Source organism: Poeciliopsis prolifica, unplaced genomic scaffold (genome assembly GCF_027474105.1).
Source record: "Poeciliopsis prolifica strain line A6 unplaced genomic scaffold, Auburn_PproV2 SCAFFOLD041, whole genome shotgun sequence".
Classification (NCBI taxonomy): domain Eukaryota; kingdom Metazoa; phylum Chordata; class Actinopteri; order Cyprinodontiformes; family Poeciliidae; genus Poeciliopsis; species Poeciliopsis prolifica.
Genome location: NW_026562416.1, coordinates 106432 through 132747, shown reverse-complemented (window position 1 = coordinate 132747; position 26316 = coordinate 106432). Strand labels below are relative to the sequence as shown.

Sequence of the window (26316 nt, the reverse complement as noted above, 5' to 3'; positions counted from 1 at the left end):
AAAGGAAGGGACGAAGGAAGCAGGACGAAGGAAGCAGGACGAAGGAAGCAGGACGAAGGAAGCAGGATGAAGGACGATCCTGATCTTCCACTTTCCTTTCTGTTGGAACATTTCACTGAAATCTTCTTTACATTTTGGGAACAAGATCTGATTCCCGGCTGTTTGGGCCCAACGCTCACTTCCTGTTTCTGTAATCTGCTGTCAGGCAGAAGGAGCCGATGCCAGACGCTCAAACTGAGGCTTGACCTCTGACCCCCAGAAGTTTTAAAGAGACTATCCTGTTTATTCCTGCTGACAATAAAGCAACAGCTTAGTGAAATCTCGGTTTTTCATTTTAAATGTTAATGTTTATATATTTTTTTACTGCTCCGTTGTCTTTATCCTCCAGTAATCGATCGATAATTAATTGATTGATTAGTTTGGCTGGAGCTGATGGAGGGTAAAGCTGATGGCCTCCAACATTCCTCCATAAATCAGCTAAATTATAACATTTTTGTTCTTTTAGAATAAACTTTAGCCATGATGCTGGTTTTGCTTTGAGTCCAGATTTTCTGACATGCAATGAAAATAAATGATTTTTATTTGGTACTGTTGGCATTTTCTGTATCATCCCAATATTTGCTGCTGATAAGTAGAAATGTTTTGCAGACCGCTGTGGTTAGAAGAACTTTTGTTGAACTTGTTCCACAAAGCCGTTAAAACGTGACTTTCTGCTGAGCAGCCTGCAGCCTCTTGATCCGCTCCAGAAGAATTAGCTGAATTCTGCAGATTCTCTACAGAGAAACCAGAATCTGCTGCCCTGCAGGGTGCAGACGGCCATCATCCAATCAGGGCCGGGCTTTCGGCAGGACCCCGCCCCCAGCAGGGCTTACACCTGCAGCTCCTGCAGGTTGTCATTGCTCAGGACTTTGGCTCCAGAAAACCAGAAGCAGGTGAGTCTCTGCAGAGCGTCGTTTTGATTTTCATCAACATTCAACAGATTTGGGCGCCTAACATAGAAGCTGATTTACTGTTGGAATTTTACTTCTATGATTATCGACAACTTTTGTGGAGACGAGTTTGAGTGGTTTGCATTTAAACAGTCGGTGTTGCTCAGCGTTTCCACAGGAAACAAACAATCTGTGAACATTAACAGAAGATGGGAATAATTCACACAGCTGGATGGATCCGTTCCTCATGGTGACACATTAATCTGCACTTACAGTTTGATCCGTTTTCTCCTGCTGCACATAAAACCTTCACATTTCAGACATGGACATCAAAACTGCATCATTTTAACTTGATGCAACTTAAAATGCATCAAGTTGCATTCTAAGTTGCACATTTACTGAAATTCTGAATATTAGTTCATAAAGATGACGTGTCGTTGGTCTCAATGCATTAGATCAAATTTAGCATTGATAAAGTTTTCACTAATCAATTTTATGACTGTGTACATTAGTCATATCAACCAACATGTATTTAGTACAAACCTTTTTGCTGACAACTCTTGTATGTAATCAACGTTTAAAGGCCTTGAATTAGACCAGGCCTGTCCCTCTGAGCCTGCTGTCCGGGCGTCTCCCCGCAGGACGCCTCTGCCATGGCCGTGCTCACCCACCTGCTCGCCGTCCTCTTCGGGATGGGCTCCTGGGTCTCAATCAACGGCCTGTGGGTGGAGCTTCCTCTCATAGTCCCGCAGGTGCCAGAGGGATGGTACCTGCCCTCCTACCTGTCCGTCCTCATCCAGGCGGCCAACGTCGGGCCGCTGGTCGTCACCCTGATGCACCGCCTCCGGCCCGGGGTCCTCAACGAGGTGGCGGCCATCTACGTGATCTTGGCGGTGGGCGCCGTGGCCAGCTTCCTGCTGGCTTTCTTCTGGAAGGAGACGGTGGCGGTGGCCGGCGCCCCCCGCAGCCTGGCTCTGCTGGTCCTGACCTTCTTCCTGGCGGCTGTGGACTGCACCTCCTCCGTCACCTTCCTGCCCTTCATGACGCGCCTCCAGCCGAACTTCCTCACCTCTTACTTCATCGGGGAGGGGCTGAGCGGCCTGCTGCCGGCCCTGGCGGCTCTGGTCCAGGGCGTCGGCCTGGTGCGCTGCGTCACCAGCAGCCAGTCCCTGAACCACAGCGGCCACGGAACCGGACCCCTGGAGGCTCAGTACCAGCCCTCCAACTTCTCGGCCGAGGTCTTCTTCTTCTTCCTCAGCGCCATGATGCTGGCGAGCCTGGCAGCGTTCCTGCTGCTGGACCGCCACCCGGCCGTGGCCCGACAGCAGCCTGAGCCGCGCTCCTTCGGCGGGTCCAGGGAGACGTCCCGGAGCAGCCGGAAGAGGGCCGAGCAGAGGCCTATGATGGACCCCTGCAGGCCCCCGAACCACAAACCCAGGAGCAGCTTGGGCTCCAGCTCCTGCAGCCAGAAGCAGCTGATCTTCATCTTCGTGGTTCTGGGCTGGGTCAACGCCCTCAGCAACACGGTCCTGCCGTCCGTCCAGTCCTACTCCTGCCTGCCCTACGGGAACATCGCCTACCACCTGTCTGCCACGCTGGCCGCCGTGTCCAACCCGCTGGCCGGCTTCGTCGCCGTGTTCGTCTCTATCAGGTCAGTCAGGAGCAAATACCTGATCAATCATCAAATGTCTGTTCAATCATTTTCTTCTCTCAGGACTGAAACGATGAAAAGGTTCTACTGGACTTCATCAAGCTCTACACAGTCACTCACTCATTCACTCACTCACTCACTCACTGTGGCTGCTGTCAGGACAACTGCCTCTTGTTTTTTATTTTTGTTTTTTATGTTTAAGGTGGCAGTAGTAATTTTATTGGTTTTATGTTGGGTGTACATTGGAATGTAGAGGGGGAACTTTTGTTCCGCGCGGCATGTGTTGCCTGGGGAGCTTTGGCTGGCGCATTTGGAGCCATGTGGGTCATGCAGGCTGGAGAGACTGAGAAGATTAGACTTTATTCCTCTGGAGTTGATGCAGATAATGAGGTACAGTTTGTTGTATGGATCTTTTGTTATATTGTGCCATTTGTTGTGAACTGATTTAGGTTGTGTTACCTTTTTTGTAGTTCTGACGGCATTTTTGAGGACCTAGAAGAACGGGTCTGAAATAAATGGCTGTAGAAAATCAAGAACTGCGTTAAGTTTAATTGAACTCGAGAGGAGTAACACTCACTCATTCACTCATTCACTCATTCACTTATTCAGTCATTCACTTATTCAGTCATTCACTCACTCACTCATTCACTCATTCACTCACTCACTCATTCACTCACTCACTCACTCATTCACTCATTCAGTCACTCACTCACTCATTCACTCATTCACTCACTCACTCATTCACTCACTCACTCACTCATTCACTCATTCAGTCATTCACGCACTCATTCAGTCATTAACTCACTCACTCACTCACGCACTCATTCAGTCATTAACTCACTTATTCACTCATTCAGTACTCACTCATTCAGTCATTCACGCACTCATTCAGTCATTAACTCACTCACTCATTCAGTCATTCACTCACTCACTCATTCACTCACTCATTCACTTATTCAGTCATTCACTCCTTCACTCATTCACTCACTCACTCACTCATTCAGTCATTCACTCATTCAGTCATTCACTCACTCACTCACTCATTCAGTCATTCACTCACTCACTCATTCACTCACTTATTCAGTCATTCACTCATTCACTTATTCAGTCATTCAATCATTCAGTCATTCACTCACTCACTCACTCATTCACTCATTCAGTCATTCACTCATTCACTTATTCAGTCATTCAATCATTCAGTCATTCACTCACTCACTCATTCACTCACTCAGTCATTCACTCACTCACTCATTCTCACTCATTCACTTATTCAGTCACTCAGTCACTCACTCATTCAGTCATTCAGTCACTCACTCATTCACTCATTCAGTCATTCACTCACTCACTCATTCACTCATTCACTCACTCACTCATTCACTCATTCACTCATTCACTTATTCAGTCATTCACTTATTCAGTCATTCACTCACTCACTCACTCACTCACTCATTCACTCATTCACTCATTCAGTCATTCACTCACTCATTCACTCATTCAGTCATTCACTCATTCAGTCACTCACTCATTCACTTATTCACTCAGTCACTCACTCATTCAGTCATTCAGTCATTCACTCACTCACTCATTCACTCATTCAGTCATTCACTCATTCACTCATTCAGTCATTCACTCATTCAGTCATTCACTCATTCACTCATTCAGTCATTCACTCATTCACTCATTCAGTCATTCACTCATTCAGTCATTCACTCATTCAGTCATTCACTCATTCATGTGCTGATTGTAGAGCTACTTGCCACAGTTGACAGTCAGAGATCAGGCAGCCATGCACCGTCGCCCCCTGCTGGGCGCTCTAACCTGCAGCAGGTAAAGCAGGTGAAGTGTTTTGCCCAAAGACACAATGACAGAGTGGCGATTAAACTGGCAACCGGCTGAGTGACAAAGTCCAGCCACAGTTGCAGCAATCGCTCCAAAAACCTGAACAGAAATCTGAAGATTTTTAGTTTATCAAAAACAGAAACTTTCATCCAGACTTCCTTAAACTTGAAAAAGGAAGTCTGGATGAAAACATGAAGTCATGAGGGAGACGAGGATCTGAGGAGGTAGACAGGAGGAAATCTGGAGGAAATCAGGAGGAAGTCTGGAGGAAATCAGGAGGAAGTCTGGAGGAAATCAGGAGGAAGTCTGGAGGAAATCAGGAGGAAGTCTGGAGGAAATCAGGAGGAAGTCAGGAGGAAATCAGGAGGAAATCAGGAGGAAGTCTGGAGGAAATCAGGAGGAAGTCTGGAGGAAATCAGGAGGAAATCAGGAGGAAGTCTGGAGGAAATCAGGAGGAAGTCTGGAGGAAATCAGGAGGAAGTCAGGAGGAAATCAGGAGGAAATCAGGAGGAAGTCTGGAGGAAATCAGGAGGAAATCAGGAGGAAGTCTGGAGGAAATCAGGAGGAAGTCTGGAGGAAATCAGGAGGAAGTGATTTGGCAGTTTTTGGTTTTTCCTCATCGACTTCCTGCTTTGATTGATTCAACATAAAGTTTGTTCTGTTTGGAAGCCTCACCTCATGTGGTGTATGTAAACTTCTGACCTGTGTGAATCAGACATGTTCTGGTTCTGGACGTCCTTGACAGTTACTTGTGGTTCTGCAGGTCGCTGGTATTCCTGGGTTTCCTGATGGTTCTAGGAACCGGGATCGGGTCGTACATAATGCTGATGGCGGCGCTGAGTCCGTGCCCCCTGCTGGTCAACGACGGTACAGGCGCCGTCATCATGGTGGGTCCAGGAGATTTTGATGGGTCCAGATGATTCCAGGTGGTTCTGATGGTGTCCTTCCTCTGTCCAGGTGCTCGCATGGATCCTCTTCATCTTCTCTCTGTCCTATGTGAAGATCATCATGGGGATGATCCTGCGGGACGAAGGTCACAGCGCCCTGGTGTGGTGTGGAGCGGTGGTGCAGCTCGGCTCCCTGCTGGGAGCCGTCGCCATGTTTCCTCTGGTCAGCGTCTACGGCCTGTTCTCCTCCGGGGACCCGTGCAACACCAGCTGCCCCTGAGGGTCCGTGAAGGTCCCCAATAAATCAGGAGGCTGTAATGTTGCATTTAGTTTTCATTTTTTTGCTCTTTTGTTTTATTAAAAATCTGCACATTTTCATAATTTTTTAAACTGCTTTTATTTTAATTTCATTGTTTGCTTTATGACAATAAAATAAAGATCTCCAGGAATTTTCTCACTGAGTCGCCATCAAAGCTTTTCTTTCAGTTTCTTCATTGCATCGCTAAAGAATCTGAGTTTGGTGAAAAAACTAAATCATTCTCACAACATTTTGAAATAAATATTGTGTATTTCATCTTTCTGGTCCATCAGTGTGACGTCAGTTGTTGGATTTGCTGAAGTTACTTTTGAAACACAAATAAAATTTCAACTTGTTAAGACTGGATAAAATGACTCGAGGTCTCTTCTTCTCTGTCTGCCGCCACTTGTTCTTCCTCTTGACGCAGATGAGCGCCCCCCCTTGGTGGAGAGGTAGAACAGCGGCAGCAGACAGCAGGATGGAGATGCGCGTGAGGACGCAGCAGCTCTTGCATGGCGGCCGCCGGGATGGAGGTTGACGTCATCAGGTGGGTTAGGAGCGCCATCACTGCGAACGGGACGCTTTTCATCACGGCGGCGGGGAGCGAGGACATGACGTCACTGACCAGCGGGTGGGCCGCGGGGTGGAGCACGAACCGCCACGAGCCGCTCCATGAAGCACAAACTGATGTTCATAATTCATGTTGCGACAAGAAGCTTTTTTTTTTAAAAAAAATATATATATATATATATATGGATCCTGCAGTTTCACACAAAGAAATGTCAGAATTTTGGTTCCTGCAGGAAAACCAACAGCATCAGGACAGAAGTTTCCTTCCTCCTTCTTCCATTTTCTTGTTGCTCCAAAGTCTGTTCTGCCGGTCCGGACCGGACCGAACTCGCTCCGGTTCTGATTGTAGAGGATCGATCAGCTGATCAGGATGAAAAAAGCCTGAGAATCTGAAATCTGTTTACATCTGGGTTTATTTAAATCAAACTGTTTAGTGTTTCAGCTTCTGCATCAAATTATTTTCATGCTGAAATATTTTTTGTTTAGGTTTTAGAAAACAAACATTTTAAAAATGAAAAATGAAAGTTTTCTGATTCTGTGGAGGAATTGAATGAAAATATAAAACTTGTGAAAATGACTGACTATTAATTAAATATTTATTACAATCAGGTCTGATATGAATTCAGTTCAAAAATACTTTTGATCACTAAGAGAAGATTAAAGATAAATGAAGATTTTTATTCACATTAAGATCATCTGAAAGCTTATAGAAATCATATTCCGGGAATTTTCATCTGTTTTATTTTGAAAGAAACAGATTTAGATTCTTCACTTTTCTACTTTCTCTTCATTTCGTTTTATTGTTCAGATGTTCATTCGTTTGATCTGCATCGGAAAGCAGATTTTATATTTCCTGAAGCTTCCAGAAATTCATCATTTTTCTTTTAAATATTTGTTTATTTGTTGAAAGTATGAAAATAATTCCCAATAAATCAACTGAGCTTTGCTTCAGGCTGATGATGAGGAAACTAAAGAATCAACTCAAAGAGCCAATAAACGGAGAAAAAGTTCAGATGAAACATGAATTAGTTTTTATTGAAACATCCTGAAGTGGATCAGCAACATTAAACATATTAAGACTCATAAATACAGGAAGCAGCTGATAAACATGAAGTATTTAAACCTCCATAAAATCTCCAGATCAGCTTTGAGAAAAGCAGCAGGTCAAGTTTTAAAGAATCGGTTTGACATCCACCTATGACATCACTTCCTCTTCCTGTTGGGATATTTACAGGAGAAAAAGCAAGGCGGGGTAAAGGTCATGAAGCAGTCACTAACTGCTTCAGTGCAAACAGATTCAGTCATGAAAACCAGATTCATCTCAGAAACTCGTAAATTCAGAGAAAAGAAACAAAAGTAAAGTTTAAATATTTTCAAACGTTGCAGCTTTGAAGTTTTGATGTGAAAAGTATAAAAATGCAGGTTGGTATGAAAACAGACTGTAGAAACCTTCAGATTTGTGCAAAATATTCAAACCCTGATGTTAATAAATGTGTCTGATCAGAAAAAATCTAATTACAATCTAAAAAACATTTCAAATGATTATCTTGTTATAGAAACAAACTGAAAACTAAATTATTTCTTGGTTAGTTTGATCACAGATAAAATTATTTAAATCCATAAACAGATTTAAATAACTAAACAAACATGAAATTCATCTGTTTAACTTGAATTTGATCCAAGCAGCTAATTATAAAAAAAATGTTTAGTTTTTCAAAAATTTGAATGAGAATTATTGTGTTTATAACACTTATGTATGTTTGGATTTCTGGATTTGTTGCAAAGTTTTAAATCAGTCAATTAAAGTTTTATTATTATTTAATTTGCGCTGCAGCTGCATTCTGTCTCCCAGCCAGCAGAGGGCGACCCCGCCAGTTTGAGTTGGACAGACCATGCATGTTTCATGGTGGACGCTGAGCCCTGATTGGACGGCTTCTCCGGTGTTTTGGTGCTGAAGGAAAATTTAAAGGGATAAAAAACATTTTTTTCATTTTTAGTTCCCAGCAGACGAAACAAACATGGCGGCAGCAGGAACCAAAGAAATGAACTGATGTCCTAAAGAACTGAGGTTCCATTGATCCAAACAGGAACTGTTCAGTATGTTTCTCCTGGTTTCCAGTTTAAAGGCACTTTTCACAGCGCTGCAGCGAAAACCGCTTCAGAAAGAATCGTCCGCTGTGAGGACGCTCGCTCGCCCAGGGGATTTGGGAAAAGCATGGAAGATCCGAACCTGAAGGTGCATGTGGACCCTGGAGAACCAACCGTCAGTTGTTCTGGTTGCATTTCCTAACTGCAGGTTGCAGGAGGAGCGTGATGTCAGGACGGGCGGGGTAGTGGGCGGGGCTTAGGCGTGGCTGTGGGTGGAGTCGCTGCTCAGGTCGTTCCTGATGACCTCGTTGACTGAAGGAGAACAGAAACGCAGTTAAAGCTAAAAATGAAAAACTAACAAACAAACATCTAAGAACTTTGTAATCTTTGCAAAATTATATTCAAAAATTAAAAATGTTTTTTTTTGATTCAGAACATTTCTAATAAAGTTTACTTTTCATATTTGACTATTTAATCATTTTATTTTGCATGTTTTATTGCCAATGTCCAGCTGAGAAAATCATCTTCTGAAGTTTGTTGCTGGGCGGATCTGACGCTTCGGGTCGGACCAGAACCTGCAGAACTCCTCTGGGATTAATAAAGTTTGTGTCTCATCATGGGGGCCGAGGACCAATCAACTCGTTCGTCTCGTTAAGGATCTGGGATGCGCCCGCCTCTCACTGGTGGTTGGGAACTCCGGTCCAGGGAACCGTTCCCTAATGTCATGGCAAGGGAAACATCGAAGGATCGATCCAGAACCGGACCGGCGGCTCGTTTGGGTCACATCGACTTTAGATAGTCTGCAGATTTTAACTTTCTGCTAAACAAGAACTAAATGAGGTCAGAGGCAGGAAATGATGATTATCAGGATCTAAAAGGTTCTGCTGCTTCATCCTCCGACCGACGGTCTGAAGGCGGCTGGTTGGCGGACCGGCACCGTTCCCCTGCCGCCGGCGCCGCCGCGCTGAGGTCATCGGTCTGACGAGACGCAACAGGAAGTAGCTGCAACTTCTGGGTCATGGTCAAAGGTCAGGGCTCAGAGAGCTGCAGGCGGTCCGTCCTTATCATCCTCAGCACGACAAAGGCTCCGTCGTGTTCTAGCAGCTGGGTTTGATGAAACTCTTGCTTGATTTCCTGAATCAGAACTTTTGACCTCTGACCCCTGAGAACACAAACTTCCTCTCACCGTCATCCAGGTACATCTGGTCCAGCTCCTGCGGCTCTTCCTTGATGCTGATGCCCCCCTCCCGGACCCGTCCTGCAGGTTCAGGGGCGTCCGGGGGGCCCGGGGTCAAGGTCGGGGTCAAGGTTGGGGTCGGAGAGTCTGCAGGCGTGGGGGGGCGGCGAGGGGCTTCCTGGATGATGGAGGCATGGGGGGGAGACAGTTCCTGTAGTTTGGGGCTGGAGGCGGGCGAGCGGCCGTAAGCCTTGCCCACAACGCACAGCCTGAGGTCGGAGGTCACCGGGGTGGTGACCTGGGCGCCATAATGCAACTTTGGGTGCAGCGGCGCGTGCTGGCTGCACGGCAGGGCGGCGCCGTAGTCGTCATGCGGCTCCGTCTTTATCGTCGGAACTGAAAGGAAAAGAAGGAGGACTGGATCAGAACCGAGACGGAACATCTTCTGGAAACGCTTTGCGCCGCAGGAACCGGAGAGGCAGCTCCGCCCCATTGCGGCTAGCAGGAAGTGAGCTGGAAGTGAACGAGCCTCTGAAGGAAACAGTCGGCAAACAGAAGCAGAAGTGAAAATGATTTCTCAAAATAAATCTGCAGCTTTGAACCGCCTGCTGCAGCTGTGAACCGCCTGCTGCATTTCTCTCCAAGGCTGCGGGGCGATCTGCGGCGGCTCAGGGTTTATTTGTAGCCGCTTCGTGCAGCGGGCCGCTCCAGCCCGCTGCACGAAGCTTCAGGTGGAAAAGAACAGATTTTATAATTTCTATTTTACAATGAAGGAATAAAATCGTCGCTTTGTTCCTCCCAGGCTGACCGCCGCGGCGCAGGGGACCAAATGTTTCCAATTAGTCTGAGACCGACGTCAAGAAACCAGAAGGAGCTGAGAGGCGGAGAGGAGCCGCAGAATAACGAGGCTTTGTTTCCATCATGGCCGCCTGCAGGGAAGAAAACTAAAACATGAATCTGTCCTCTGCTTTTTATTTAATGTCATAAGAAAATGAACATTAAAGAGGAAATGTTCAGGTTTCTGCCTGCGGGGGGCGCAATTACCAGCCGCAGCACCAGTTGAACCAGTTGAACCAGTTGAACCAGTTGAACCAGTTTAAAGAAGCGAGAGCACAGGCGGACCCAGAGCCCGGCGGAGGTAGCATCATGCTGTGGGAGGAACAGTAATGGCAGCTCACCGTTGGTGGGAACGTAGCAGAAGCGCTGCAGCTGACTCCGCCTCCTCTTGCCGTTGCTGACGTAGAAGTTGACGTGAACCGGGGCGCAGAGGCGCTGCGTCCGGTACGGCGGGATTTCAACCAGCAGCGAGTTCTGCAGCACAGAGCATTTCCTGTTCTTGTCAGGAAAATTCTGAAACATTTCAACAATCTGGAAAATGTTTCATCAGTCCGATTTGTGGCCCACGCCACGCAGCAAAGCATCATGGGCCGTTTCCTCACAGTGTTGAAAGATCAGAGAAATATTGATACAAGTGAATATTGATTATCAGCAGAAACAGCAACATCAGCTTCAGTTCAGCAGATGAATCATCAGACAGTCGCTGGCCAAACTGGAACCAGTCCAGCTGACCTCTGACCTGCCTTTAATAATAATAATGTTTTATTTATTTATTAAGAATCCAAAGTTTACTAAACCAGCAGATCATTTGTTAGCTGCAAACAAATTAGCAGCTAACATTGTTAGCAGCTAGCTGCCAACAATTAGCTTTATTTGTGCAGGATTACCATGTCACCAGGTGACCTTTGACCCAATCTAGTCACTGAACAGATGCTGAGAACAGATCAAATTGTGGATGAAGTTATTAAAGAGGAACAATCTAGAGTTATAGATCTAGAGTCAACACAATTATTCCAGCCAGAAATCAGAACCTGACCTTTGACCTGAACCTTCAGAGCCACCAAAAGGTGGTTCCAAAGTCGGCCTTCTACCAGCTAAAGAACATTTCCAGGATCAGAGGATTAATGTCAGACCTCTGGTTCTGGTTCTGGTTCTGCTCTGCATCCAGAACCAAACATGGAGAAGCAGCATTCAGCTTCTATGCACCACAGATCTGGAACAAACATCCATAAAACTGGATTAGAGCAGAAACACTGAGCTGTTAGAGCTGAGCTGATCCAAGAGGTACATCAGAACTTTTCTCTTCCTGTTCCTTCAGGTTTTCTTTTGCTTCTCATTCTGAGAGCTGCTGACTGAAACAACAGAACCCAAATGTGACAGAGAGTCTCAGATTAGAGTCCAGCAGGAAGTGACTCTGTGGGTCCAGTGAGCTTGAAGAACGTTAGTTTGCTTTATTTCACAGATGAGAGGAAAACGTCTTACCGGCCTCAGCGCGTCTCTCTCCACCGCGGCCTCGCTCTCCCAGACATGGCGGCCGTCTGCATGAGACAACATGGCGGGTCAGAAAACCGTGACCTCACAGGTTGGTACATCGGGTCGTTCCTCAGAACCCTGACAGCTGCCCGACCGGAACTCGATCGGAACCGACTGGAACCCGACTCTCCATCTATTCTCATAGGAATCAGCCACCGGCTCTGATCCGAGGCGACTGGCCAATCAGGCGTCGGTAAAACTTCTCTGAAACCAATTTATTGGGTGGTCGGCAGCTGAGTGAAGCCGAGGCTCCACCCACAAAACACGCCAGCAAAGAGTCTAACTGGTTGTTGCTCTTTCTGCATGTTGTCCCTGCGCATGGCGGTTCTCTCTCTCTGGTTCTCCAGCTTCCTCCCACAGTCCAGAAACATGACTGCTGGGTTAAAGGTCTCTAAATTAAAGGGTTAGGTTACGTAGAGTCAAACCGTTTGAGCTTTTTGATTTATAAATCACCTGCAGCCAAGTTGCTCTAGAGGTTAAATAGATATTATTAGGGCTTCATTAGTAAAATGGCAGCAAATGTTCTTATTTCATAACTTCATGACCTTTGACCTTCTCTGGTCTGTTGAACAGTTCCAGTCTCAGCTCAGCAGCAGAAACAGAAACTTTATACCTGTTGGGTGAATAGATCACACATCGTCCCACATGATGGCAGTGATACAGTAGGATCCAATTAGGTTATTGATCAATGCGGGTTGTTGTTGTTCTGTTGTTGTTCAATCTGCCCTTTTTTAATCTTGAGCCCCTGGCCCTCCGAAGGCCTCTGCACGGCCCTGTTACCGACTGTTTCAACTGGTAAAACCAGGAGCCCAAACAGTCGGCAGGTTGATGCCCAGAGAGCAGCACAGAAAGCCGCTGTGCCGTTTCTCCTGCAGCAGATTGAACTTTGGCCACTTTTCCACATATTTTACCAGCTGTTTCTTTTTGCTGCCTGTTTCCGGCCCTGAGGAGCGGCCCGCCGTTTCTCAGGCTGTTTCTGCAGCTCAGCTGTTTAATAACCACAGATTTTTCCAGAATGTTCCGGCTCTGGATCCCTGGTTCATCGGCTCTGATCCGCAGCTGAAGGGAACAGCCTTCAGCTGTGGTTCCCAGTCGGCTGTGCTGGACTGCCTCCAGTTCCTCCAGTTTAAGCGCTCCCAGTCCAGCCAGCTTGTAAACTGGTTTCCTGTGCCGCTCCCGCTGCGCCCAGGCCGCCTCCCGGCCTCCTCTCCTCTCGGCGCTGGGATCGCTGGGATCAGTCATTTGTCATGTTTGGTGTACAACTGGAATCAAACGGCTCCTTGTGCTGCTGAGCTGCAGCTGGGTGGAGCTGCAGACGGCATGAGTCCAGAACCGCCCAGAACCGCCCAGCCTCCAGCAGCAGCAGCAGCAGCAGCCTGCAGCAGCAGCAGCAGCCTGCAGCAGCAGCAGCCTGCAGCAGCAGCAGCCTCCAGCAGCAGCAGCAGCAGCAGCAGCCTGCAGCAGCAGCAGCCTGCAGCAGCAGCAGCCTCCAGCAGCAGCCTGCAGCAGCAGCAGCCTCCAGCAGCAGCAGCAGCCTCCAGCAGCAGCAGCCTGCAGCAGCAGCAGCCTGCAGCAGCAGCAGCCTCCAGCAGCAGCAGCCTCCAGCAGCAGCAGCAGCAGCAGCAGCAGCAGCAGCCTCCAGCAGCAGCCTGGTAAATATTAACACATGCACTGCGGCTCAAAGAGCTGCTTGTCCTCCGCTGGCCAGACCGGGTCCAGAAGGCAGCGGCGCCGCCGACTGCCGAGACCCGTGAGGGCAGGGTAGCCATGGCAACAATACCCAGAACCAGCATGTTGACCCTGATTGGTTCTGCAGCGAGTCCTCTTGCTTCTCATCATGATATGAGGCAGGAGTATTTGACCTCTGACCTCCATCGTTCTCCAGAGGCCAAAACATCTCATCAGCTGCCAGCCTTCCCAGCTCATTCAGCCTGAGGTCAAAGGTCAGAGCATGAAAGTCAGAGAAATGACCAGAAAACCCAGAAATCCATCTCAGACTCCAGAAGACTCAGTTAGCAGGTCAAAGGTCAAAGTCATGACCATGAAAGTCTCTGCTCTCTAGAACCCAGATGGCTGCCAGACTGTGGTTAGAGCTGCAGCGAGACGGAGGACGAGACGGAGGAACGCTGCAGATCGCTAAAGGACTCATGGACCGCTCTGTCTACCTGACAAGCCGCCATCTTGGAGAGGGCGACCACTCTGTCTACCTGACAAGCCGCCATCTTGGAGAGGGCGACCGCTCCGCACAATGAAGGATCAGCATATTTAATCAATAATAACTCACTAAACAGATTTTAAGCCTTTTTACTGGAATACTCAAACAGTTATTATAACTACATGTACAACATTTTGTTATTTAAGTATTTTTGAATTGTATAGATACATAGTTCAGCATATTCAAATATTCTTGGTGGGAAAAACAGAATATGAATATAATATTTACAAAGCACAAAGACACAAATTTTTTTTATAAATTATTTAGTAACATATATATATAAATATACAAACACAAAATGCAAATCCGTGATTCTTGAGAAAATGGACAAAAGAGGTCCTATAGATAAAGCATAAATAAAATATACACAAAATTTATATTTTTTCAAATATCTGACTAACTTGGGCCATGTGAGAACAACGATGGATGTTTTCCTCCTGGGACTTTTGAGACCTATCTTACTTTTGACAGAAAAAAATAATTTAAATAATAGTCTTGTGAATATAACATATAATATTACCATAATAATATATTTAGAATAATATTGTTTTATTTCTAATGTAGCACTCTTGTGTCAGATCATTTAAACTAATGTTAGCGACTAACTTTAAGACTGACTAAATCTGGGTGAGCCTTCCTAGCAGGGCTGAACCTGCTGTTACCCCGGTATTACCCCGCTGTTACCCCGGTATTACCCCGCTGTTACCCCGGTATTACCCCGCTGTTACCCCGGTATTACCCCGCTGTTACCCCGGTATTACCCCGCTGTTACCGGTATTACCCCGCTGTTACCCCGGTATTACCCCGCTGCTACCCCGGTATTACCCCGGTATTACCCCCTGTTACCCGGTATTACCCCGCTGTTACCCCGGTATTACCCCGCTGTTACCCCGGTATTACCCCGCTGTTACCCCGGTATTACCCCGCTGTTACCCCGGTATTACCCCGCTGTTACCCCGGTATTACCCCGCTGTTACCCCGGTATTACCTGAGTGTTACCCCACTGTTACCCTGCTGTTGCCCGCGTGTTGCCCCGCTTTTACCCCTGTTGTCCAAAGCTCTACAGCTAATATCCGCCGGTGGACATAAATACAGTGTAGTGATATCAACTAATTTAAAGGGTAACTTGTCAAAAGGTAGCTGGAGGAAAACCGGGGTGTTTCCTCCAGAATCTCAGCTGAAAGCAGAAAGAGAGAAACGGATCCGATCTGGAAACGATCCGACATCCATCGGAACCGAGCCAACGCGGGGCTGGATCCATGTGCGGGTTGGGAGAGTGGGGGTGCGTGTGTGTGGTTTATAGGGTGTTTCCATGGCAGGATTACCCAGGATTCCAGAGCCGGTACCAGACGGAGGGAAACCCTCAGTAAAAAAAGAGGGAACGCCCGGAACCAGCTGCTCCGGGTCCTAAAGACAGTCGCATTCAGGCAGCAGCTGATGGAAGAATGTCCAACTCCGAGCAGAGCTGAAGTTTTGATCCGGTCCAGTCAGAACCGGTTCCTTCTTTCATCTTCTTCATCTAGCTAGCTGCTAGCATTGCTAGCTGCTAGCCACTCCTGACTCAGATGTAGTGTGCAGAATGTCTAAGCTCTTTTCATCCATCAAGCTTTATTCACAGTATGTGGTGGCTGAGCAGAAATAACAGCTTAGCATGATAAATGTAGGTGCACTGGTTTTAAGATGTCTTTGTGTTAAACATTTTAACCGTGCTGAGTGGAGCAGGCTGCAGCTAAAGCCAGCTATCGAGTTTGTTGGGTTAAAACCTGAGTTTTTTCATCATCTTCTGTAAAGTTGAGCCTATCTCCTGGCATTTTATATCGTTTTCATGCCACTGAGTTACATAGTTTTCAAAGTGTCCCAAAACATCCTGCTAGCAAGCAAATGGCAGCTAACCTAAATGTGGCTAAAGGCTAACTAAGACATAACAATTTCAGCTAATGCTCAGAATCTATTGATATTAATTAGTGTATCTAAACAGCAAAACATTTGATATTTTTACAGTTTTTACCTTTATTAGTTTCTCCATTATTTTATCTTTGTCTCTGGTTTTAGTTGCATGTTGCCAAAGTTTAGTATTTAACTGTAAAACTGAATTCCTTTCTTTAATAAAATCATGTACATTTATGAGACATCTTCATGTTTGCATCGTCCACATCCTGAATTTTCTTTCCAAGATTTAAAGTTTTTAACTTGAATCTTAATGATCATGAGAAAAGTTTTGCCTTTATTTTGATAAAATATTATTCTCCATTTGTCTTCTGCTTGGAAATTGCCTCTTTTCTTTTCACATAATTTTGCTGTGAAGGTCTCAGTGACAAAAAGAGAAAGATGTGAAGGAGGTCAAGAGGTCAGCATCTCTGAGCTGGTTTCTCTGTTGTCCTGGTGACCAACATTCTGATCTCACAAGACTAGAAGCTCTGCAGCTCCACCCCGCAGCTCCACCCGACCGCAGCTCCACCCTAACGCAGCTCCACCCGACCTGCAGCTCCACCCGACCGCAGCTCCACCCGACCACAGCTCCACCCTAACGCAGCTCCACCCGACCGCAGCTCCACCCGACCGCAGCTCCACCCGACCGCAGCTCCACCCTAACGCAGCTCCACCCGAACGCAGCTCCACCCGACCGCAGCTCCACCCTAACGCAGCTCCACCCGACCGCAGCTCCACCCGACCGCAGCTCCACCCTAACGCAGCTCCACCCTAACGCAGCTCCACCCTAACGCAGCTCCACCTTAACGCAGCTCCACCCTAACGCAGCTCCACCCTAACGCAGCTCCACCCGACCGCAGCTCCACCCGACCACAGCTCCACCCTAACGCAGCTCCACCTTAACGCAGCTCCACCCGACCGCAGCTCCACCCTAACGCAGCTCCACCTTAACGCAGCTCCACCCTAACGCAGCTCCACCTTAACGCAGCTCCACCTTAACGCAGCTCCACCTTAACGCAGCTCCACCCTAACGCAGCTCCACCTTAACGCAGCTCCACCCTAACGCAGCTCCACCCTAACGCAGCTCCACCCTAACGCAGCTCCACCCTAACGCAGCTCCACCCTAACGCAGCTCCACCTTAACGCAGCTCCACCCGACCGCAGCTCCACCCTAACGCAGCTCCACCTTAACGCAGCTCCACCCTAACGCAGCTCCACCTTAACGCAGCTCCACCCTAACGCAGCTCCACCTTAACGCAGCTCCACCTTAACGCAGCTCCACCTTAACGCAGCTCCACCCTAACGCAGCTCCACCTTAACGCAGCTCCACCCTAACGCAGCTCCACCTTAACGCAGCTCCACCCTAACGCAGCTCCACCTTAACGCAGCTCCACCCTACCGCAGCTCCACCCGACCGCAGCTCCACCCTAACGCAGCTCCACCTTAACGCAGCTCCACCCGACCGCAGCTCCACCCTAACGCAGCTCCACCCGACCGCAGCTCCACCCGACCACAGCTCCACCCTAACGCAGCTCCACCCTAACGCAGCTCCACCCTAACGCAGCTCCACCCTAACGCAGCTCCACCCTAACGCAGCTCCACCCTAACGCAGCTCCACCCGACCGCAGCTCCACCCGACCACAGCTCCACCCTAACGCAGCTCCACCCTAACGCAGCTCCACCCGACCGCAGCTCCACCCTAACGCAGCTCCACCTTAACGCAGCTCCACCCTAACGCAGCTCCACCTTAACGCAGCTCCACCCTAACGCAGCTCCACCTTAACGCAGCTCCACCTTAACGCAGCTCCACCTTAACGCAGCTCCACCCTAACGCAGCTCCACCTTAACGCAGCTCCACCCTAACGCAGCTCCACCCTAACGCAGCTCCACCCTAACGCAGCTCCACCCTAACGCAGCTCCACCCGACCACAGCTCCACCTTAACGCAGCTCCACCCGACCGCAGCTCCACCCTAACGCAGCTCCACCCTAACGCAGCTCCACCCGACCACAGCTCCACCCTAACGCAGCTCCACCCGACCGGCTCCACCCGACCACAGCTCCACCTTAACGCAGCTCCACCCGACCGCAGCTCCACCCGACCACAGCTCCACCCTAACGCAGCTCCACTGTTTAAAAACGCCAACTGAAAATCTGGGAGCTGAAACTGAGCAGCAGGGTCTTTATCCACACACACACACACACACACACACACACACACACACACACACACACACACACACACACACACACACACACACACACACACACACACACACACACACACACGTGTGTTGTGCTACATGCACAAAGTCTCGGTTATGATCATTCCTCTTCTCAACAGGCAATGGAAACTTCTGCTGGGTTAAAAATACGCCGCAGTAATTTGCTCCACATGTGGCGCTCTGGCAGGGAGAACATATTTTGACGAGGGGGGGGATTCCTGGGGTTTCTCCAAAAGCAAAGACACACACACACACACACACACACACACACACACACACACACACACACAGACACACACACACACACACACACACACACACACACACACACACACAGACACACACACACACACACACACACATACACACACACACACACACACAGAGAGAGAGAGAGAGAGCTGCAGCCCTTCCTCTTACCTTGAGTCTTTTCCACAAACAGCACCTTGGAGTCGTGCTGGAAGTTGTGTCCGTCCAGCACCATGGTGTCCCCTCCGGGGGCCGGGCTCGTCTCCAGGCTCTGCTTGTCCACCAGCGGCAGCTCCTGCGCCGACCTCTGGGCTGCGGGGCGAAACGGGAACCTGGTCACGGCTCATCCACAGCCACTCCCCATGCGGGCCTGAGCATCCAGAGCCGCTGCAGGCTCTGCTCTACATGTGCTGCTAACTCTGCCTCACTGGTTTCTGCTGGAAAGCCCTCTGGACCTTTACTGGGTCCCACCAAGGCGCCTAGTCAAAGTCCAGCCTTCAGACGTGGGTTCACGGTTCAGGGGGTTTCCTCCAACCCTTCTGCTTATCATGAACTTCTAAACGTTTAGAAACCTGTGGGTTTCTAAACGGGGAAGTGAGGGACAAGCAACGGCTCATTTCACAGAGTTCAACCCTCAGCGCTGAAGGTCAGCTGGAGTCCAGGAAAAGTTCACTGGGTTTTACTCTTACGGCTCCAGATGAACCTCAGTCAGCTTGATTTGTTTTTCTACCAACAGGTCACTGATTTTCTGGAACCAACAATCTAAAATCTCATTGAGCAGGAAACCTGGCCTGCTTTAGCTAAGCGCTAAAACAGTTCAAGCTGCTGCCAGTTTCCTGTCTGACGAGAGTCTAGACAGGAAACCGCAGAGCATCGTGTATCACCTATGATAGACTTCCTGTTCTGAATAGTGTGGAACTGCTGGGATCAAGAATGTGAAACTCAGTGTCCCGCTCTGTCAGGAAGGGCTTGTTACTTTGACTGATCCATTTCACAATATTTCATGTTTAAAGATCATCCGAGTCTGGAGGTTCAGAAAGTTCGTCAGGAGGTTTAACCAGGACTGGACAGGACCTGACCAGATTGGACCAGATTAGGCTGGTCCAATCTGGTCAAACCAGTCCGGTTTGGACTGGTTTGACTGCAGAGAACAGAACTATGGCGACTCACAGCACTCGATGGGGTTGGAGGCGACCTGAAGAGAAACGGTCCTGCCACCCGGCTGGGTGACGTGAACCCGGAACACCATCCGGACGCGCGTGTTCTTCCGGCCGATGTCTGTCTCGCCCTTCCTCAGCTCGATGTCGGAGTTACGGAGCTTCAGGATTCCCGCGCAGTCGATTCTGTCGGGAGAGAAACTCAGTGAGGTTGCACATCAGCACCTCCAGGTCTTCCTTCCTGGATCTGCTTGGGGTCTGAAATATTTTTCCTGGAGTTTCCTCCTGTCTGACCCTGCTGCTCCCATCAAACTGCTTTCATTCTGCGAGTTGCTCCAAACCGTGTCTGGCTTTTCGACTGTGGAGTCGCTCCACGGTGAATTCCTTAAAGGCTACTTCATGTCAACTTTTGCACACATTTCAACACTCCCTACATTCTTGTCTGCAGCTCTGGTGAAGCAATCAGGTGTGGAAGCCGAGAGCCACAGATCGATGGTCTGAAGGGTTAGGCCGAATTTTCCCAACAGACTTTATATTCTGTGTCTGGACCGGACCGGACTGGACCGGACCGGACCGGACCGGACCGGACCAACAGACCCCAGTCTCACAGCATGATGCAGAATTACTGCTTTTTACTAGACATGATCACTTTTTTATTTGGGTTTTCATTTTATTCAGTTCATCTTCCTCATCTCGTCTCTTATCCCACCCATGCTCTTCATCAGCCCATCATCATCATAATCCCTCCTCATCCTGAGGCAGCTTTAGCTGCTTTTTAATTCTACTTGCTGTTTCTACTCACATGGCACGCATGTCGCTCTCCGGCAGCAGTGGGATCTCCAGCACCTTGGTGTTGTTGTGCAGGACCTCGTGGCTCGGCGTGGACACCGTCTTTCCCGTGATGCGGTGGACCTGGTAGAAGGCGTGCGGCCTCAGCAGCCGGTCGTCAGCTGTGCCGATGAAGAGCTGCAGGGTCAGAGGTTCGCTCTCCATGTAGCCGTGGAGCTGAAAGGACAGAGAAGAGTGGCGGTTAGGAACCAGGACTTCCTGTGGAACCAGGACTTCCTGTGGAACCGGGACTTCCTGTGGAACCAGGACTTCCTGTGGAACCGGGACTTCCTGTGGAACCAGGACTTCCTGTGGAACTGGGACTTCCTGTGGAACCGGGACTTCCTGTGGAACTGGGACTTCCTGTGGAACTGGGACTTCCTGTGGAACTGGGACTTCCTGTCTCCATGTCTCTAACAGATGTTGAAAGCTGGGTTGTTGTGGTAGAACCAAACGCTGCTTTGAACAGAAACAGAACTTCCCTGACCTGTTGCTGTGCTCCTCCATGATGCCATTTGGTCTCCAGGTGATTGTTTAGCCGTTGCCTTCCTGAGCTATTCCACACAATTCTAGTTTTAGCGATGGTGGCAGAAAACGTGAAGGAAACCGTTCAGTCCGTGTTGGTCAATAGTCAAACATTGAATTCATATAAACAGCTGCATCGCTCTGATTGGCTCTTCTCTCTTCAGGGGTTGATGAATGTTTACAAACATTAGCACTGGGTAACATTTGAAACGAACAGAGTCTGGAGGAGAGCCCCCATTGGGGCCCCGGAACCGCAGTGGGGCCCCTGGAACCCCAGTGGGGCCCTGGAACCGCAGTGGGGCCCCTTGACCCCAGTGGGGCCCTGGAACCCCAGTGGGGCCCTGGAACCCCAGTGGGGCCCTGGAACACCAGTGGGGCCCTGGAACCTCAGTGGGGCCCTGGAACCGCAGTGGGGGCCCTGGAACCCCAGTGGGGCCCTGGAACCCCAGTGGGGCCCTGGAACCCCAGTGGGGCCCTGGAACACCAGTGGGGCCCTGGAACCCCAGTGGGGCCCTGGAACCCCAGTGGGGCCCTGGAACCCCAGTGGGGCCCCGGAACCCCAGTGGGGCCCCGGAACCACAGTGGGGCCCTGGAACCCCAGTGGGGCCCTGGAACCCCAGTGGGGCCCCGGAACCCCAGTGGGGCCCCGGAACCACAGTGGGGGCCCCGGAACCCCAGTGGGGCCCCTGTGATGGCGTCCAGAGTAAATGTTGCAGGGAATCTGGATAGGCCTCTGATCAAAAACAAGCTAAAATGCTATCAGAGATGATAGCAACACATCCTGGATGACAGCAGCAGCTGTTAGCAGCTGTGCTGATCCACCTCATTTGCTTTTGCTGCTCTTTCAGAAACACGATGGAGTCAAAGGTCTGATCCAGAGATCAAGATGGACGGAAGAGACAGTTAGAACTTTGTCCTCTGTCAGCATCCAAGGCGCCTCCTTTCAACTCCTCTGGGGTTAGGGGTCAAAGTTCAGGCGTTATCTGAACGCCTGAACTTCCGAGGCATTGAGCAATACCTTGTTGGGGAGCAGTACCTTGATTCTCCCCAACTGGGAGCTACAAGGTACTGCTCCCTGGTGGAAAAGCAAAACCTTGTTGCCATGATTATGCATCAGCAGAACCAGAGGAAATAATTGTCCAAACTGCAACAATTCAACCAGAAGATTATGAAATGTAGTGTGAAACAGAGCCAATCAGAAGCAAAGGAGCACTTGCATCACGCTGCCACCAGGAGGTGCTGTTCCAGAGAAATATATCATGTCTGAAGGTATTTCAATGCTTCGTTTGAAGTTGGACGTTTCGTTCCTCCACATTCTGCAGAAGGAGTGTAATTCCTCCTGAACCTCACGTGAAACAGACCTAAAGCTTCAGAGACACGAGCTGCTGCAGTTGAACCAGCACCCTGGGGCTGCGGCCCCCCCGAGCCCACCACAGGAGCAGGGCTGAGTCAGCGCTGCGGTTAGCTGCCGCCTCCGCGAGACGCCATGATGTCAGCCGGGCGGGAAGCGGCATAAACAAAGGGTGGTCTGTGTGGCAGGGGGCTGCAGCGGAGAGCAGCCAGGAGCCGTCATTAAATCATTAGCACCTTCTGAGCAACACGAGCCCAAACGTCTTCCATCCAGATGTTTCAGCCGCAGCAGCGTCCAGAGGGAAGCCTCTGGACTGACAGGCTCTACAACAGAACCGCCACATCGGACCGTCCACTTCTGGACCGTCCATATAGGACCGTTCTGTTAGGACCTGTGTGGACTCAGTTCTTCCAGAACAGACTTTCCTGTCCTGGAAGTCTGACCTCAGTTTGTGTGAGATCTGGCTTCCATCTGTCCATTAATGAATGAATGAATGAATGAATGAATGATGCATTCAGACAGACAGCTTCTCCTCTTCAGACTGAGGTTAAGAGGTCAGATGTCCTGCTTGTGCCTGAACTGCAGCAGCTCCAAAGTCAACATCACTGGGTTACTGTGACCCCATGTTGACCCCATGTTGACCCCATGTTGACCCCATGTGGCTCCATGTTGACTCCATGTTGACTCCATGTTGACCCCATGTTGACCCATGTTGACCCCAAGTTGTGCGCATCAAGTTGTTGCAAACAGACGTCAATCATTTTTCTACTTTCCGCTCATTAAATTTCAGCTGTTAAAATCCGTTTTCTTGCTGTTAGCTCGTACTTCCAGTATTTGTTTGTGCAGCATTCGCAGTATTTCCTGTCTGCCTTCCACTTCCAGGCTCATTTCTGACGCTCGTCTTTTCTTGTAGCCGTTTAATTAGCGTCTGACTGTGAAGCTGCACGGCTGCTTGGAATGTCGCAAGCCGTTTTCAGAATCCACTGACTCTACCCGACTCAGCCTGAGTCGACCCAGAACCGAGGATCCGCTGGGGGAGGAGACGGGTTTGTAGCTCGACCACGTGCGGGCCGGACCACCGGAGCCTGCTGCGGTCGGAGCATGACTCAGCTCCAGCAGGCCGCCGCATTTCTGTCTGCGCCGCTCAGAGATGTCATGGAAAACTGTGAGTCACCGTCGCCTGGACAGGAAGCGGCCGAGTGGACGGGTCCGTCTAACGCAGGCGCAGAGGCCGAACCGGGCCTGCTGCCAGAACAAACAAACCCGAGGAATACAGACCTGGACCACCGGGTGTCCGCCGGCCAGCGCCTTCACCGCGCCGCGGCTGCCCTCCGTCTCGTAGTGCGCCCGGTGGTGCGACTTGGGCTGGACGTGGATCTGCAGGCTGAAGGCGCCGGAGCTGCTGGGCAGCTGCCAGTCCAGCGCCGGCAGAGACGGGCTGGAACCGAGCAACAGGAGGGAGAGGATCAGAACCGGGCCGGGAGATGGACCGGTGTTCTGGTCTCCTGACCCTCCAGCCTGTCCAGGTTGCTGGTTGAACGCCGGCCTTACCTGAGGAAGTGCTTGGGTTTCGTCCAGCCGAACGGGTTCTGAGGAACGTCCAGGAAGTAGCCTTCCTTCTTCAGGGCCGTGCGGCTGGCCGGGGGTTCGTCCTGCGGTGGCTCCGCCCCCCGGTGCTCCAGCTTCAGGCTGACGGTGGGGCCGAGCTCCAGGCTGGTTCTCCGGGCCTTTATGGGTACGCCGTCGCCGAGGTCGGCCAGGCCGTCGGTGGAGAGGGCGTTGATGGCGGCCAAGATGGCGGAGTTGGTGTACTGGTTGGTGTTGGGCAGCCAGCTGTCCTCCGTCAGGCTGAGGCGGGGCGAGTGGTCGGGGGGCGACGGGAAGCCGTTCAGACTGTACTTCCTCTTGGCTCCGCAGGGGGAACCGGGCCTGGAGCCCCGTGGCGCCGTCCAGCCGTCGTCTGTCACATCGGCGTGGGGCGAGGCGGCGGCGCCGTCCTCTGGCAGGGCCAGGGTGGAGCCCTTCGGGGACACGGAGGGGGACTGCCAGGGCGAGTTCTGGGGTGAGTTGTCATAGTTGTAGGAGAAGCCGGACTCGAAAGAGGCGTCGGAGAGCCCGCTGCGGGACGACACGCTGCTGGCCGGGCTCAGGCAGCTGGGGTCGCGGTAGAGGTCGGCGCCGGGCAGCGGCAGCGTCACGATGGAGGCGACGTGCCGGCCAGCGGGGACGCCGCCCCGCCGTGGCTCATCCTCGGGCAACTGGCCGTAGGCCGTGATCTCGATGCGGGGGCCCTCCAGGGCCGCGGCGACGTCCGGCCGCACCGGTGAGCAGAAGCCGGCCGACGGCGGATCGTCATGGGGGTCAAAGGTCTCAGGCTCCACCAAGGACACGGAAATGGTGGGGCGGGACTGGACAAACTGTGAGGCCAGAGGCAGGGAGAGGCTGACGCTGGGCGAGAAGCCGAAGGCATCTGGAGGGAGAGCAGGGAGACATTAGCATCTCCATGGAAACCATGGTGGCGGCAGTATCATGCTCAGGGCTCGCCGCTAATAAAGTTAGCGGCGAGCCCTGAGCTCCGATCCGTGGAGGTCCGGTTCAGAACCAGACTGAACAGAACCACAACCTGCTAAAAACCAAAACCAGCTTTCATTGGACCAACACGGTTCTGGGTCCAGATGGTTCCGACCCAGATTGGAGCCGACAGTCTCATGCCCTTCTGGTCCAAACAAAGCATCAGCCACTGTGACGGTCAGAAAAAGTTCGGGACCATTTCGAACCGAACCACGCCCACTGGGACCGGACCAGCCCCGGGTTCAGCTCCAGAGTCCAACTCCGTTTTCCAGAACCAACCCGAACCGGGTCCAAAGTCCAAAATCCAGAGGAAAAGGTGAACTCACCTTCCTCTGCAGATTTCATCTCTTCTGTGCCAAAAGTTCAGATCCTCCATGCAGCTGCTGCGGGTCCTCCGAACCGGATCAGAACCACGGCTCCTGCTCCGAACCGGAACAAAGTCCAAAACCAGGAAAACTCTCCGCTGGCAGAAAACAGGCGGTGGGTCCCTGGTTCTCTCTGCCGGGGATCCTGGCTGCGCGGCTCGCTGTGACGCACCGAGAAACTCCTGCGCTTTTAAACCGGGGATCACCCCGAACCGCACGCGCCGCCCTCCGCGCTCTGACGCCGCGCCGCGCGCCGCCCTCCGCGCTCTGACGCCGCGCCGCGCGCCGCCCTCCGCGCTCTGACGCCGCGCCGCGCGCCGCCCTCCGCGCTCTGACGCCGCGCCGCGCGCCGCCCTCCGCGCTCTGACGCCGCGCCGCGCGCCGCCCTCCGCGCTCTGACGCCGCGCCGCGCGCCGCCCTCCGCGCTCTGACGCCGCGCCGCGCGCCGCCCTCCGCGCTCTGACGCCGCGCCGCGCCAGGTGCCTCGCGCGCCCCCGGAGGAGGAAGATTCCTCAGCCCAAATTTCCGGGTTTTGTTCCTTTTCTTTTTTTTTTTAATACATTTTATTTATTACAATAAACAACCATTCAATTGTACTGCACATATAACACAAAAAGACAATAATAATTGTGATATGTGCCAGATGTGCATCAACATAAAAGATAATCCAACAAGTTGATTCAACAACATTTTGTTGATTTCGCTCTTTGGTTCGTTGAGGTTTGAATTGTTAATAAATAATGTTTAAGTTTGATCAAAAAAACTGAAAAGTTTGGTTTTTTCTTCAAAAATGAGCATTTATGGGTGAAATTTAGCCTTAATAACTATTAAATTGATGAGGAAACTTTTCACATTCATTCCTCCATTTGGCTGAAATATGAATAAGACATTTCTCCAATATCACTGAAATCCTGCTGATATTTTGGAATCAGCAAAGTTAGAAAAATGTTGCCAAAATCCTTTAGACACTAGAGGGTGAGCGACTGGGCAAACAGATTCTGTCAACCACTTTAAAAGAAATTTCTTTCACCTCTTTAGTGAAAAGAAAGTGATTATTGAGACGCCAGATAAATTTCCAGGTCATAGTAATACCA

The 26316-nt window shown here is 50.4% G+C and overlaps 2 protein-coding genes across 4 annotated transcripts; one reads left to right on the top strand and one right to left on the bottom strand.

The window, feature by feature from the left end:
- Positions 1 to 14: 14 nt before the first annotated feature.
- si:ch73-196l6.5 (riboflavin transporter 2) lies at positions 15 to 5988 on the top strand. Of its 2 annotated transcripts, none has more exons than XM_055055124.1 (4): positions 15 to 932; positions 1571 to 2580; positions 5183 to 5306; positions 5377 to 5988. In XM_055055124.1, exons 2-4 carry the CDS (start codon positions 1583 to 1585, stop codon positions 5584 to 5586), a joined length of 1332 nt encoding a protein of 443 aa, XP_054911099.1. In that variant the 5' UTR covers positions 15 to 932; positions 1571 to 1582; the 3' UTR covers positions 5587 to 5988. The 2 variants fall into 2 exon arrangements, with proteins under 2 accessions (XP_054911099.1, XP_054911100.1); XM_055055125.1 differs by having other exon boundaries at positions 916 to 932; positions 1513 to 2580.
- Positions 5989 to 7182: 1194 nt separating this feature from the next.
- Positions 7183 to 25403, bottom strand: nfatc1 (nuclear factor of activated T cells 1). Of its 2 annotated transcripts, XM_055055113.1 has the most exons (10): positions 25184 to 25403; positions 23838 to 24756; positions 23565 to 23724; positions 20385 to 20587; positions 19596 to 19768; positions 18597 to 18737; positions 11759 to 11814; positions 10618 to 10750; positions 9449 to 9835; positions 7183 to 8574 (listed from the first exon to the last, which is right to left on the bottom strand). In XM_055055113.1, exons 1-10 carry the CDS (start codon positions 25200 to 25202, stop codon positions 8519 to 8521), a joined length of 2247 nt encoding a protein of 748 aa, XP_054911088.1. In that variant the 5' UTR covers positions 25203 to 25403; the 3' UTR covers positions 7183 to 8518. The 2 variants fall into 2 exon arrangements, with proteins under 2 accessions (XP_054911088.1, XP_054911089.1); XM_055055114.1 differs by lacking the exons at positions 10618 to 10750; positions 11759 to 11814.
- Positions 25404 to 26316: the final 913 nt, after the last annotated feature.

Coding starts and splice junctions, on each gene's coding strand:
- nfatc1 (XM_055055113.1), bottom strand. Junction 18,738..19,595: donor CTCCAACCCCATCGAGTGCT/GTGAGTCGCCAT, acceptor TTCGCCCCGCAG/CCCAGAGGTCGGCGCAGGAG. Junction 10,751..11,758: donor AGAGAGACGCGCTGAGGCCG/GTAAGACGTTTT, acceptor TCTGTGCTGCAG/AACTCGCTGCTGGTTGAAAT.
- si:ch73-196l6.5 (XM_055055124.1), top strand. CDS start 1,583: ATGGCCGTGCTCACCCACCTGCTCGCCGTCCTCTTCGGGATGGGCTCC. Junction 2,581..5,182: donor GCCGTGTTCGTCTCTATCAG/GTCAGTCAGGAG, acceptor GTGGTTCTGCAG/GTCGCTGGTATTCCTGGGTT. Junction 5,307..5,376: donor GTACAGGCGCCGTCATCATG/GTGGGTCCAGGA, acceptor TCCTCTGTCCAG/GTGCTCGCATGGATCCTCTT.